Source organism: Mugil cephalus, chromosome 13, assembly GCF_022458985.1.
Source record: "Mugil cephalus isolate CIBA_MC_2020 chromosome 13, CIBA_Mcephalus_1.1, whole genome shotgun sequence".
NCBI classification, from domain to species: Eukaryota; Metazoa; Chordata; class Actinopteri; order Mugiliformes; family Mugilidae; genus Mugil; species Mugil cephalus.
Window position 1 is genome coordinate 12,019,203 of NC_061782.1, and position 12,483 is coordinate 12,031,685.

The 12,483-nt window shown below is 43.6% G+C and overlaps 1 protein-coding gene across 27 annotated transcripts in view; it reads left to right on the forward strand.

The window, feature by feature from the left end:
- The window catches only part of dst (dystonin), a 95,329-nt gene that overhangs the window by 47,749 nt on the left and 35,097 nt on the right, over positions 1–12,483 (forward strand). For 25 of the 27 annotated variants that reach the window (XM_047603878.1, XM_047603884.1, XM_047603880.1 and 22 more), the window contains 16 exons: positions 903–991; positions 1,084–1,192; positions 1,710–5,849; positions 5,941–6,087; positions 6,323–6,538; positions 6,617–6,760; positions 6,852–7,088; positions 7,974–8,126; positions 8,230–8,463; positions 8,552–8,836; positions 9,323–9,871; positions 10,025–10,201; positions 11,058–11,181; positions 11,591–11,799; positions 11,884–12,201; positions 12,299–12,465. In XM_047603878.1, the coding sequence (XP_047459834.1) occupies positions 903–991; positions 1,084–1,192; positions 1,710–5,849; positions 5,941–6,087; positions 6,323–6,538; positions 6,617–6,760; positions 6,852–7,088; positions 7,974–8,126; positions 8,230–8,463; positions 8,552–8,836; positions 9,323–9,871; positions 10,025–10,201; positions 11,058–11,181; positions 11,591–11,799; positions 11,884–12,201; positions 12,299–12,465 (7,298 nt within the window). The remainder of the gene's footprint in view (positions 1–902; positions 992–1,083; positions 1,193–1,709; positions 5,850–5,940; positions 6,088–6,322; positions 6,539–6,616; positions 6,761–6,851; positions 7,089–7,973; positions 8,127–8,229; positions 8,464–8,551; positions 8,837–9,322; positions 9,872–10,024; positions 10,202–11,057; positions 11,182–11,590; positions 11,800–11,883; positions 12,202–12,298; positions 12,466–12,483) is intronic. The other 2 variants (XM_047603879.1, XM_047603901.1) reach the window with 2 other exon arrangements.

The window sequence follows — 12,483 nt, forward strand, 5'->3', positions numbered from 1 at the left end:
CAGTGTAAGGATATAGATAGATGAATTAAATGAAGTGAAGACTGTCATTATGCACAGACTATGGTCACATAAATTTAACAGTGAGAGGTTAATTTGTATCTCTGTGATCAGTGACTGTGCAAACAGAACAGTAAATGTATGCAATCAGTGCATTGATTTTTATTTTATTGTAATTATGTAAAATCTAATAACAAATGCAATCTTTGAATATTTTTTTTTTTACCTTCAGTTTCAACGATTACAGTGTAATAATGGCAGCTTTTGATTTTGACTTTTGTATTTTGTTAATTATGAACCCATATTTCTGCTTTTCTTTGTTCCTGAAGTGGTTCTAATATTGTAGAACAGTACTGTAAAATACAAGTATATACATAACAATAAGAGTCTCAAGAAGAGGAAGAACTAAATTAACTTGAATCCTCTTTTAAACAAGCATTTCGATAAAAAAAAAATTTACATTTTTGATTTTGGGTCGCATTATCTAGTGCAGGATTTTAGTTTTCATTTGCAGTCGCAGGAGTGTACAATATGTCTTCCATTATCAAGTGACATTTTGAATGACAATAAGAGTCTCAAGAAGAGGAAGAACCAAATTAACACAAATCCTCTTTTAAACAAGCATTTCGATAAAAAAAAAATGTCATTTTTGATTTTGGGTCGCATTATCTAGTGCAGGATCTTAGTTTTTATTTGCAGTCACAGGAGTGTGAAATATGTCTTCTATTATCAAGTGACATTTTGAATGACTAACTCGTTTGAAAAAATATAGTTTAATCTTTTTAAAAATAAAGTTATGCACGTTTGCAGCTGGGCAGATAGTCAAACCACAGAGTTGCTGTTGTTGTGCATATGAAACAATTATTACTGCAAATGTTAATGTGTGTGTGTGTTCAATCTTCTAGGTGTCAGTCGAGGAAATGGTCACTAAAAAGGAACAAATTGCTGAAGCACTGAGGGCCACACAAATGATGCTGAACAAACACAGTGACAAGTGAGTCTCCATACTGCTGCCAGGACGTCAAAGCCTTTGTCTACTGTTGAGACTCTGAGCTTCTTTCGTTCTTTGTTTATTTTGTCTCGCAGGATGACGAAAGAGGAACGAGAGGCAGCCCAGGAGCAGCTGAAGGCGCTCAATCAGGCCTACAACGAGCTCTCCCAGCAGTGTTCAGATCAGACAGCCTCTGCAGAAGAGGTTGGACTCTAGGCTCAGTGTCTAAGTGTACTGTCTTACAGTGTGTTGGAAAACAGCGCCACCTGATGTTCAGTTGCATGACTAACAAGTGTCCTCTTTTTCTTAGTGCAGTGTGAGCCGTTTTCTCTTGCATCTCTCATCCGATTCTCTTTCTCCCACGTTGTTAGGGACAGAAATTAGGGTTGTAAATTTGAATCCCAGAGAACCTAGGTATGCTGTAAACATGCTCCCCAGCTTCGGTCTGATTTAGGACACGCGACACCATGTGACTAACTCCACTCAAGATGCCGGATACTGCATTTTCCCAGATGCATGATAGCTTTAAATGTACTGCTTGTTATCTTTTCATGTTGCAACCCTTTTGCAGTCTTGCTCTTATGCACACTTTAACATGCCCGCGTTTGTGTGGGGTGAGTATAGATTTTGTCTTGCTTCTGAAAACTCTAATTGCATATTAGAATACAGATTTTGAAGCCAGAGCAGGTGGAGTAAAGTCATTCCTTTTAATTTCTTGCAGGATTTTAGCATTATCGCAGGGACTCAGTCTGGAACCACGAGTGACCTGGCTGATCAGATGACTTGTGTCACCCTCCCAGATGATCTCTCGACATCTGACCTCTCCCATCCTGAACCCCAAGTCCGTCCGGACGGGGATGATGCTCTCGAACGAGACCTAGTGTACAAATCCGCACTGAACCACACGCCAAAGTTGAATGACGCAAGCAAGTGCATAGAGAGTTCACACATGACTTCTGTGTTACTGTCTGACATAGCAGCAGCCAGGGGGGGAAACACGCGTGACGATCTGATCATGAAGGTAATAGAGGTCAACCAAGTCGGTGATGGGGTTGAGGTGGGCTACACGGGGGACACGTTGATGCTGGAGAAGGCATTTGAGGGTGGTTTAATCCCTGCTTCTGTCTATGTAGAGATTCTTCAGAGGCAAAAGTCTTGCAGGGAAGAAAATGTTTCGCTGTTAGAACCTGGGGAGGAGACCGAGCCTTGTGAGGTTAATAGACTCTTACTTAAATGCCTCAGCAGAAATAAATCACTGACATCAGGAACGAATATTAACACTTTTTATGAAGGTTTAAGTGATCAGGACGTAGGTCAAAACATATCGGAGGAGTCTGAGGGTCATGACGAGCTGAAGGTGGACACGGCTGTTCAATGCGATCTGATGAGCTTTAGCAGCACTCTGGTCATGTTGGGAAACCAGCAGCAGCTTATGGGACTTGTGTTACCCGACAGCGAGGAAACCACGTCCACCTCATTTCATCAACAAACCACCACCAGCGAGTTTACCACCAGACTGTTCAGTAATCGGGGGAAAATAGCAGCCTTTTACATCCCGGAAAGATCAGAAGTTGTTGATTTCACCTCTGCTGTTCGAGATGGTTTGATTGACAGCTGCACAGTAGAGTTGGTGAAATCCATGGAGATCCCCGACGTGTTCCCCGACGTCGACCGTCTTAGCGAAAAGTTTTCTTCCTGGCTCATGTATAGAAAGCTCACACTCGATGGGCGGTGTCCTGCTGCCGACAGTTCAGAAGTGAACGTCCCCTCTGCCGCCGAGGCCGAGCAGTTATTCATCTCGTACTTGATGACGAACAGTTACATCGATCCGAAATCAGGACAGAGGGTGCTGATACTCGACAGGCAGTTATCTGAAATAGCTCAAGCTTTTCTTGAAGAGGGAGTATTTTCTGAAAACACTGATCAAAATTCTACTTTAAACGACGATAATCTTTCAGAACAGGCAGATCTAGAGATGCCGCTGCGCATAAACGAGGAAGCAGAAGAGAAGTGCAGACGACACATTTGTGATGCTCGCAGTTCAGTTTCCACTGTAACCGCGACAGTTACCTTTGATGAAGACACACAACGCGCAGCTGAGACTCCTAATTTTATTTCGTCAGGGAACGCAAGAATCACCTTCGATGAAAGATCGCGTGAAAATGATGATGCTCTAAAACCAGAGCCTGTGAGGGAGGTTTTAGAGGATAACAGGATTGACATGGACACCACAGAGTTTGTACAAGTGGAAGAAACCATGTTCCAAAATACAGTAAAGTCTGGTGAAGTTGAAGAGCAAGTTTATGGAAATAAGGCACACATTAATGTGGGAGATTCTGTTTCTGGGGGCTTTGATATCCCAACTGCTTTAGAGATCACTCCCTCAATATGTTCTGTAGAAAGCATTGACTCACCGTCCAAAATGTTGGACTCTTCAGATTTCCATCAGATACAACAACATTACAACTCTGAGTTAGTGTGCGGTGAATCGGGAAGTGCTGATGTCCACCAAGCTACACTTTTTAGCTCTAAAGACTGGGGAGAGGAGGAGAGTGAGCCTGACCAGGCTAATGAAGATCTGAATGACCGTGCTAATGAACATTTGAATGACCGTGCTAATGAACATTTGAATGACCGTGCTAATGAAGATCTGCATGCCCAAATGGAGCAAGGGTTCATTTCGGACGTCACGTCTATGGAACCATGTGACCTGCAGGAAGCTCTTAATGAGGGACTAGAAGACGTGCAGACAATACCAGAGCTGCACGACCTGCAGCCTGATGAAAAAACAATCACGTTAAAAGATGAGGAAGATGCAGTGCCTCTTCTGAAACAGACGGCATCAAACAGATGCCAAACAGAGCAGCAGAGTTTGTCGACGTCTGATTTTAATATCGCTGTCGGAGAATCATTGCAGTCTGGATTAGTTAAAGATGTTGGCAGTGTTTACTCAGAAGAAAACATTCAGTCCACCTCTGAAGATGATAATCGGGGTGAAGTTAATATGAACGAAGCTGTAAGTGCACAGCAGCCAACTGAGAGGGAGGTTGACGTCGGGATGGAGCTCGACTTCTCGGATGAGGAGGTTTATAGCACAGAGAGCAAGAGTGAAAATAAAAGTGCAGACTGTGAGAGGAGGGGGGATGCAGAAACTACGAGTGAACATAATCTGCTTCCCTCAGACGGTGGTCACAAGCCTCTGATGATCTCACCCTCCTCACGGAGTCAAGTTACTGCAGAGTGTGTTCATCCTGCAGATACATTGCATTCAGTGGCTGGAGACAGCGACCCACGGCACATAATCAATACCCAGCTGACAGGCAGAGCCGACGCCCCTGGTGTTGTGATAGAAAACTCTGCTCCAGCTACTCAGACGCTTCAATCTAGTCAGAGTGACAGAAACTACGGCGTCGATGCTGAGTCCGAAAGCCAGGATCAGAGTGTCAGTTTCACTTATCACTCCTGTAAATCTGCCAGCCAAGCCACAGGCAGTGAGTTTTCAATTGCGGGACATGACGTGCAAGTAGATGAGAGTGAATTAGTTACGTTATCTATGGAAACTAGAACGGAGACGGAAAGAGCATGTTTGGAGAGTGACCCAGCTCTGAGTGTAGATTACTCATTGCCTGGGGATTTCGTGGAAAGGCCAATTACTATTACGTGTAACGGTAACCATGACAATAGCAAGGAACAAGATGACAGCAGAATAACATTACCTCAGCAAGATGTGCTTCATTCAGAAAGTGATTTTAGTGTTGGATCAGAGCCCAGTGACTGTGAAAGTGGTCGTATCCAGATTTGTGCACCGGTTTGTGAAAGGCCTCCGCATACACTGAACTCGTCATCCTCCTCCTCCTCTCAGTTACCTGATACAAGTACAACAAGTAGTATCAATCACATGAGCTCTGATACGGAAGATTTGACACCCACTCGTAAAGATTTGTCAGACTCAAATCCCAGTGATGCAGATGATGTTGAGTTTTGCACACCGATGCCGCGCAGTGACATTCTCATAGCCAGCAGTGATACTGAGCTGCTCCCACCGTCAAACAAGGTGAAGGAAAATGCTGATATTAGAGGAAATGTCTCCTATTTAAATCTACCCTCTGCGTCATTAGACAGTGACTCAGTAGAGTCTGGATTTAGGACGGAAGAAAGTCCAGAATCTGAAATCCAACCCGAGGAAACCCTTTCAGATGTGTGTGTTTCTGAGCATCCCCACATCACAACTGATTTTCTGTCAGACGTTGCATCCACTGCTTGTTCATCGTCCCCAACCATGGTTTCTGATGCTGGAAATAAGCCTGTAGATTACCAGGGTGAGATTATTAGAGAGGGCGCTGATGTCAGTGATTTACAAAAAGCTCAAAGTCAAGACATTGAAAGTACTGCTGGTGTGGTTCAGAATAATTCACAGCCTTCAGATAAAGGTAGTTCTGAAGAGAGGAGAACGCTTCATGAAATCATCGAGAGTGGTCACCTAGATTTACAGAAGCCGAACAACCCTAGTTTAAAAAACAATGACAAGTCCGAACCAACATACGCAGAAGAAAAAGTGAGTGAAGAGACTGAAGAGTCCGGTGCTCCAAACATCCAGCTGCAGCTACTGCAGGTTTTTAAGTCTGTGTCCTCAAGCCAGGACCTTTCAGTGCTCCAGGAAGTGATGGACTCTCTGAGCACCGCTTTGGGCAGCGATTACCAGGGCGAGCGGCGGCACACTCTGGAGAGCATCAAGGAGGAGAGCTCAGAGGGAGAGGATGAGGAGTCATTAGAGGGTGACACAGCCGCAAAGACTCGGCAACCGTCTGCTAAGGAGTCTGCCAACCGAGAGGCGAGCAAAGTTGAGGAGATCAAGCCAAAGGTACAAGTCGGTCATTGATGCCTGAACTGGCCACAATTCTGTAGTTTCATATCTGAGTAACTGTTCCATTTTTTGTCCTCTTTCACCACAGCAGTTTACCATCCAGGATTATTTGGAGTGTGTTGGGAGACTGCAGGATCACGCTGATGTTTTGGAGGACGTAAGGAGAGACCTCGTGAGCCAGGCACCCATAGGGAACGGCATGGAAGAACTGCAGATCCAGATAGAGGAATGTCAGGTGAGAACTGAAACCCATTTTTAATTTACATCACATATTTATCTAAAGGCCCAGTTTGTTTGATTTATCTAAGAAATAGAATGATGTCTTGAGCATTAGTTTATGAACACTTGTATCTCCAGGCTGCATCCTCACTGCTATAATCCACCAAAACCTACTGACTCGTTCTTTAATAGTTTAGTTATATCATTTACATGCATGAATTTGTTCCTGATCGAATGCATCTTTTATCCAGTTGCTGGAGTCCCAACTTTCGAGGCTGGCTGGTTTTCTGACAGTAGATATGGAGAAAGCCAAACAGCTCCTAAACTCTGCTAATGAAGACATACCCGCACAAATCCATCAAGATCTGTCCTCGACGTATTCGGACTTGGAGCCAAATTTTGCTGCTGTTTCCCACATGTGTGAAGAAAGGGGTGAATCCTTGGTCGAGGCGATGGAAGCGGGAAAGGTCAGTGCTCAAACGGTAATTTAAAGACAACGATGAAGCAGCAAGATCCTACACTGACTTCTTGAAATGTATTTTCAGGTAAATTTGGAGGAGACGTACCAGATGCATCTCAGTGATCTCGATGAACTAGCCGGCCTCATTCGAAGTAACTCTGACACGTGCGACGTGGATTTTGACACATGTGACGTGGACACGCTGAAACGTTTGAGTCAGCAGACTAAGGTATCGTTAAAGTCTAGTTAAAAACATTACACATTCATAGTAACCAAGCTGAGAAACACACTCTGCATATCGCCATCTTTTCTCATTCCAGGACATGGAAAACAATCTGCTAAAAGAAGCCAGGCTCCAGTTAGAGGACGTCACCTTCGATATCCAGTGCTTTATTTCTGAGCACACTCAGTTCCTGAGTCCAGCTCAGAGTAGCTACCTCCTCAAGTTCCTCAGCACCACTCAGCGCACATTCAGGGACCAGATAGAGAGGCTTGGTACAAAAAGAAGTGCCTTGGATGTCCTATTGGACACCAGGGAGCAAGAAAGCCAGGAGAAGGTTTGCCTGTGCATAAGCTATACATGTATTACAAATATTTTCTTTAAAAATTGTGTAGATACATATGGTTTATTAACTGACCTGCATGCATCTTGTAGCTAATAGCACAAGTAGTATATAGTATGTAATCTAATTTTTTAACTTAAAAAATAAGACCTCTCAGTATACTTTCACATCACCCCAGACTCATTCATTTAATGAATGAGTAACAAGCGAGTGCTCCAAACAAAACTAGTTCCACTATAAACACTATATGTAGATTTTGTCTACAAACATTTGAATTCTTTGTGGGTTTTATGTGGATTTAATGAGAAGCTCTTTTCTCTTTGTTATGTTTTTAGATCCTAGTCAGATTTAGTAGTTTTCATTCCACTGAAAATGCCTCAGTGTTTTGAGAAATAACAGCATTGCATGCGTAAGTGCTCGATCTCTCCTGCAGACTAACCTTTGTGCTGGTTGTATCCTACAGGCCTCAAGACTACAGTGGACAAAATGTACCTTCCTTGTTGGTCACACACGTCAAACCCACTAACACAATGTTGTGTCTGTTTGCGCCTATTTACACACTATGACGACAAAGTGGCAGATGCAAAGGAGCATGTTTACAGCATACTAGATGGTTTTTTACATGATTTTAAAATTGGATTCCAAAGCAGACGTTGCATGTCACCTCTATGTGCTTGAACGGTTTCTCTTCCCTTGCGTCCTCTTTCCAAATATTGATTGGGCTGTTCAGACTGTAGGGATAAGCCTTTTATAGTGTAACGGTTTGAGATTTGTTCCATGTGTGTGTTTTTACAAAGAATGTAACTGACTCTGATTGATGGCAGATTTGTCGTTGTCAAATATGATATTAACTCGTGTTTTTGTTCTTCTTTCGGTCAGTCGTTGTTGGACAAACATAAGGAGTTTACAGAGAAGTTGGAGGAAGTGTGTGATAATCTCACATTGACAGAAAACCGATTGATTGGTCATCAGCAACAGGGTGGAAACGCTGAGTGTGTCACAGACCTTCAGCAGTATCAGCAGGAGCATCAGGTTTGACTTCATTTGCTCTGCCTTACACCTTGACAATAATCCATATTTTTCCAAGCGGTTACAACGTGTGTTCATCGGATAAAACTGTTTGTCTGATGTCAAGGCTCTGCAAAAAGACGTGCTGACGAACGCCAGTGCCTTGAATGAGGTGATCACCAGCACGAAAAAGTTTCTGGATGAAAACCGGAGCAAGCTGACGCCCGATCAGATCGCCGCTATTGAGAGGAAGTTGGAAGAAGCTAAAAGCAAAGCGAAGCTCATCGACCAGCGGGCTGAGGAGTCCAGGAATGACTTGGAGAAGGTTGTTACGACAGCCATAAAACAGGAGAGCGAAAAGGTTTGTGTTACTTCCGTGTCTGTGATGACAGTTTAAATGATACGTTACCATGACATCAGCGTTGATAATGTGCGGTGCGTGTGCGCAGGCAGCGGCTGTCGAACGTCTCGAAGAAAGTAAGAACAAAATTGAAGGTCTGCTGGACTGGATATCCAACATAGGGAACGAAAACAATAGCAGCCTAGATGAAACTGACCATATAAGTAAAGAGAATGGAAACCTGCCAGAGGGAACCGCAGCCAAGGGACTGATAACGGAGGATGATGATGCCAATGGAAACGCTCTGCAGACGCCTGAGAGTGATTTTGGCAGCGAGACCAGGGGCGAAAACGACACATCCATGGACCTCGATAAGCAGTACGACAGGATTAAGGTTGGTTTGTTGCAATACTACATGAGAAGAAAGGCAGATGCCAGTTTTTATGAAAGGCCAATGCTAAATAATGTTCATTATATTAGAAATTTGAATCATGACCTAATAATTGACATTTGGTGAAGAGATCAATCTTATGAGGTGGAATAGACTTTGAATTATAAATACAGATTATGCACTATACTCAAAAAAATAAAACTGTAGATTTATAGTATGAAGTCGACATCAAACATGTGAACAGAAGTGAAGGAAATATCCTCCGTGCTGTCCTCCAGGTCAAAGTTGACCAGACCATTTTATATAAATGTCTCCTACTCCCCATGAGATCCCAAAATAAGTGTCCCAAAATTAGGTGACATTTTATTTTAGGATTCAGAAATGGTCAAACAGACTGGGTCCTGGGAGGACAAACAGTAAAGGAAGAAGGAGTATAAAATATTTTAAAAATATTAACAGGTTTTATTATTGTTTCCCCCCCCCCCCCAGGCGCGTCATCAGGAGATTCTGTCCCAGCAGCAGGATCTGATCATGGCCACCCAGTCAGCTCAGGCCCTGCTGGACAAACAAGCTAACGTGCTCTCCCCGGAGGGGAAGGAAACCCTGCAGAAGAACATCCAGGAGCTGAAGGAGCGCTATGAGACCTCGCTGACTCAGGCTGAGCAGCAGATGAAGCAGGTGCAGTGCGTCCAGGAGGAGCTGAAGAAGTTCCACAGCGACTGCGAGGAGTTCGAAGCCTGGCTGAAGCAGGCCGAGGGAGAAGTTGAGGAGCTGGGCGCTCCTGCGGGCTCCCTTAATATCCTCAGCGATAAACTTCAGCGACAGAAGAGCTTCTCAGAAGATGTGATTTCCCACAAAGGGGATCTTCGCTTCATTACTATCTCAGGACAGAAAGTGCTGGATGTGGCTAAAGCCTGTGGGTTGCCTGAGTCTGCGGCTAAGAATGCTCCGCTCCATGTGGATACTTCAGGGACCTGTTCCGCCGTGAAGGATAAACTGGACTCAACAGCCAACAGATACAAAATACTACATTCACAGGTATTTAGTGCAGCTGGGTCCTCTGGCCACTAGGTGGTACCATTTATCCTCACAGAGAACTCAACACAATAAACAATGTTGTGTGAAAACAGCAACGTTATAGAAAAGTGAGGTTTATGGTTAACCTAATGTATTTTATTTCCTTTGTTTTAGTGCAATGTGCTTGGCAACAACCTCAGAGACGTGGTTGACAAATACAAAAAGTATGACGACTCCAGCACTGCTCTTTTGAAATGGCTCAACAGCTCAGAGGACGAGGCGAGAAAGCAGCAATCTGAGGCCATAGCAGCTGACCCACAAACGCTGCAGAAGCAGCTGGAGGAGACCAAGGTACAAATCAAAGGCTGGAACGAATAAGCCGAAGCTTGGGAGTGAATCCAAAGTCACAGTGTTGTGATGAAAACCTCAGATTTATGGCTTTTTTCATATTTTCATGAAGCCTTTTTTTCTTAATTCTTCCAGTCATTTTTTTTTACAGTTTACCTTAAAAAGGGAATTTGATTTCATCTTTAATTTTTTCTTGTCTTTTCTCTTGGTTGTGTTTATTACATCAACTCTCACCTCAGCAGATGCTAGGTCCTGAATAATCAAAGGAAAGACATAAAGAAAAGCTTCATTTAGAGCCAACGATTGTAGAACTTGGAGCACTGACTGGGTTAGAAGGTCACAGCACAACAGACCTGCCTTACCATATACAGTGTTTCCACCAACTTAAGTACAACAAAGCTATTTTTAGCTCTGTGTTCAGATTCAAACCCACATGTGAATCGTTTTAACTGTATTTGTAGCTTACGTACTCCTGCGAGAGGATAAGAAGCTTGGCTGACAGGACTGTCTCTGTCAAAGCTTTTGGCTGCAGCTTGCTTCAACATTTCTCTGTAGGGAGGTAGTGACTTACAGCATAAGATATGCCCAGATAAGAGGTGAATGTGAGCCAACCAAGGAACACGGTTCTTTGGGTTTGCATTGAAAATCTCTGGAGAAATCCTAAACCCTTCAGTAAATCTAACAATCAATCAAGAAAGGTACATTTAGCTACATCTATGGAACGTCCTAGTATTAAGCCCATACATACTCACACATCACTATTGCATAGTGAAAACCTATAACGTTACAAAATTAAGGTAAAACGTGGGTGAGCATATGTAAGGATATGTTTTCTGACTTCTTCTTATCTAATCCACAGGGTTTACAAGGTCAGATGATGGGACATCAGACGGCTGTTGACGCGTTACGTAAAACAGCTGAGTCTTTAATAACATCTGAAGGAGACCTGCTGAGCAACCCAGACGAGATCCAGGAAACAGTAGGTGAGGAAACATCCGACTGAGGACCACATCACGTTCACTATACACACCGGTGCAGCTTCGAACTGACTTTCAATGCCTTTTAAATAACAAAGGAAACTGAATCATTTTAAAGTGCACACTCTTTCAAAATGTCAGCCAGACACCTGTTTACTGCATTAAGTTGGCAAACTGTCAACGTCATTCTGTATTTTTCAGAAATTTACACGTTATTTAAGCAGAATATAACTTTTGAATGGTCTCTAATCGGTTTCTTGGCCCACACTTAAGCACAACAACTGTCCTTTTTTAACTTTAACAAGCTCATTCATGCCAAATAATTTTCTGCCTCGGTTTGAAATGTTTAGCTTTCCGTGACAGTGAGAAAGTCCTCTGCTTTAAACACAACCGGATTTGTTTCCATGTATTGTAGATGACATAGTGGAGCGCTACGACAACCTTTCCAAGTCTGTGAGTGATCGAAATGAGAAGCTGCAGATCACCCTGACTCGCTCCATGAGCGTCCAGGATGGCTTGGATGAGATGATGGGATGGATGGAGGGAGTGGAAGCCAGTGTGAAAGAGAAAGGGCCGATCCCCTTGGACTCGGCAGCTTTAGGAGACATCCTCAGCAAGGAAGCAGTATGTTACCTCATAATCATTTCTTACAAGCTTCCTGATCACTTGAATTATCTATTGAAACTTTGTTTGTCTTGTTTTTTTAAGACATTAGAGCAGGACATAGCAAGTCGCCAGAGCAGCATCTCAGCCATGAAAGCGAAGTTGAAGAAGTTTGTGGAGACGGCGGATCCCTCTGCCGCTGTGCTTCTTCAGTCCAAGATGGAAGCCCTGTCCCAGCGCTTCTCTGACGCTTCTGACAAGCATAAGCAAAAGGTTTCTCAACTGGAGCAGGTGAAGGAAAAGGTGGAAGAGTTCGAGAACATCTCGGACAAAGTCCAGCAGTTTGTTGTGAAGCGTTCGCAGGATCTGCAGGAGACAGACGGGCCGGGGAAAACGTTCAACGAGCTGTCTCAGCTGACGCAGGCGAGTACTGACACCGCTTGATTCTGAGTCTGTATTTTGATTCGCAAATCAAGGTTCGTTATGCACAGAATGGTTGAATGTTATCATTTAACCGTAGAACACCAAAGCTGAGATGGCAGAATACGCCAGTGATCTGGAGAAGCTGGACGCTTTGTCCAAGGAGCTGTCTGAAATAAACCCAGATGGAAACAAATCTCAAATTCAGAGCAAGATGGACAACCTCACGAACATTTTCAGCACCTTCAAAGACACCGTTAAAGAAAAGTAAGTCACCAAGGCCTC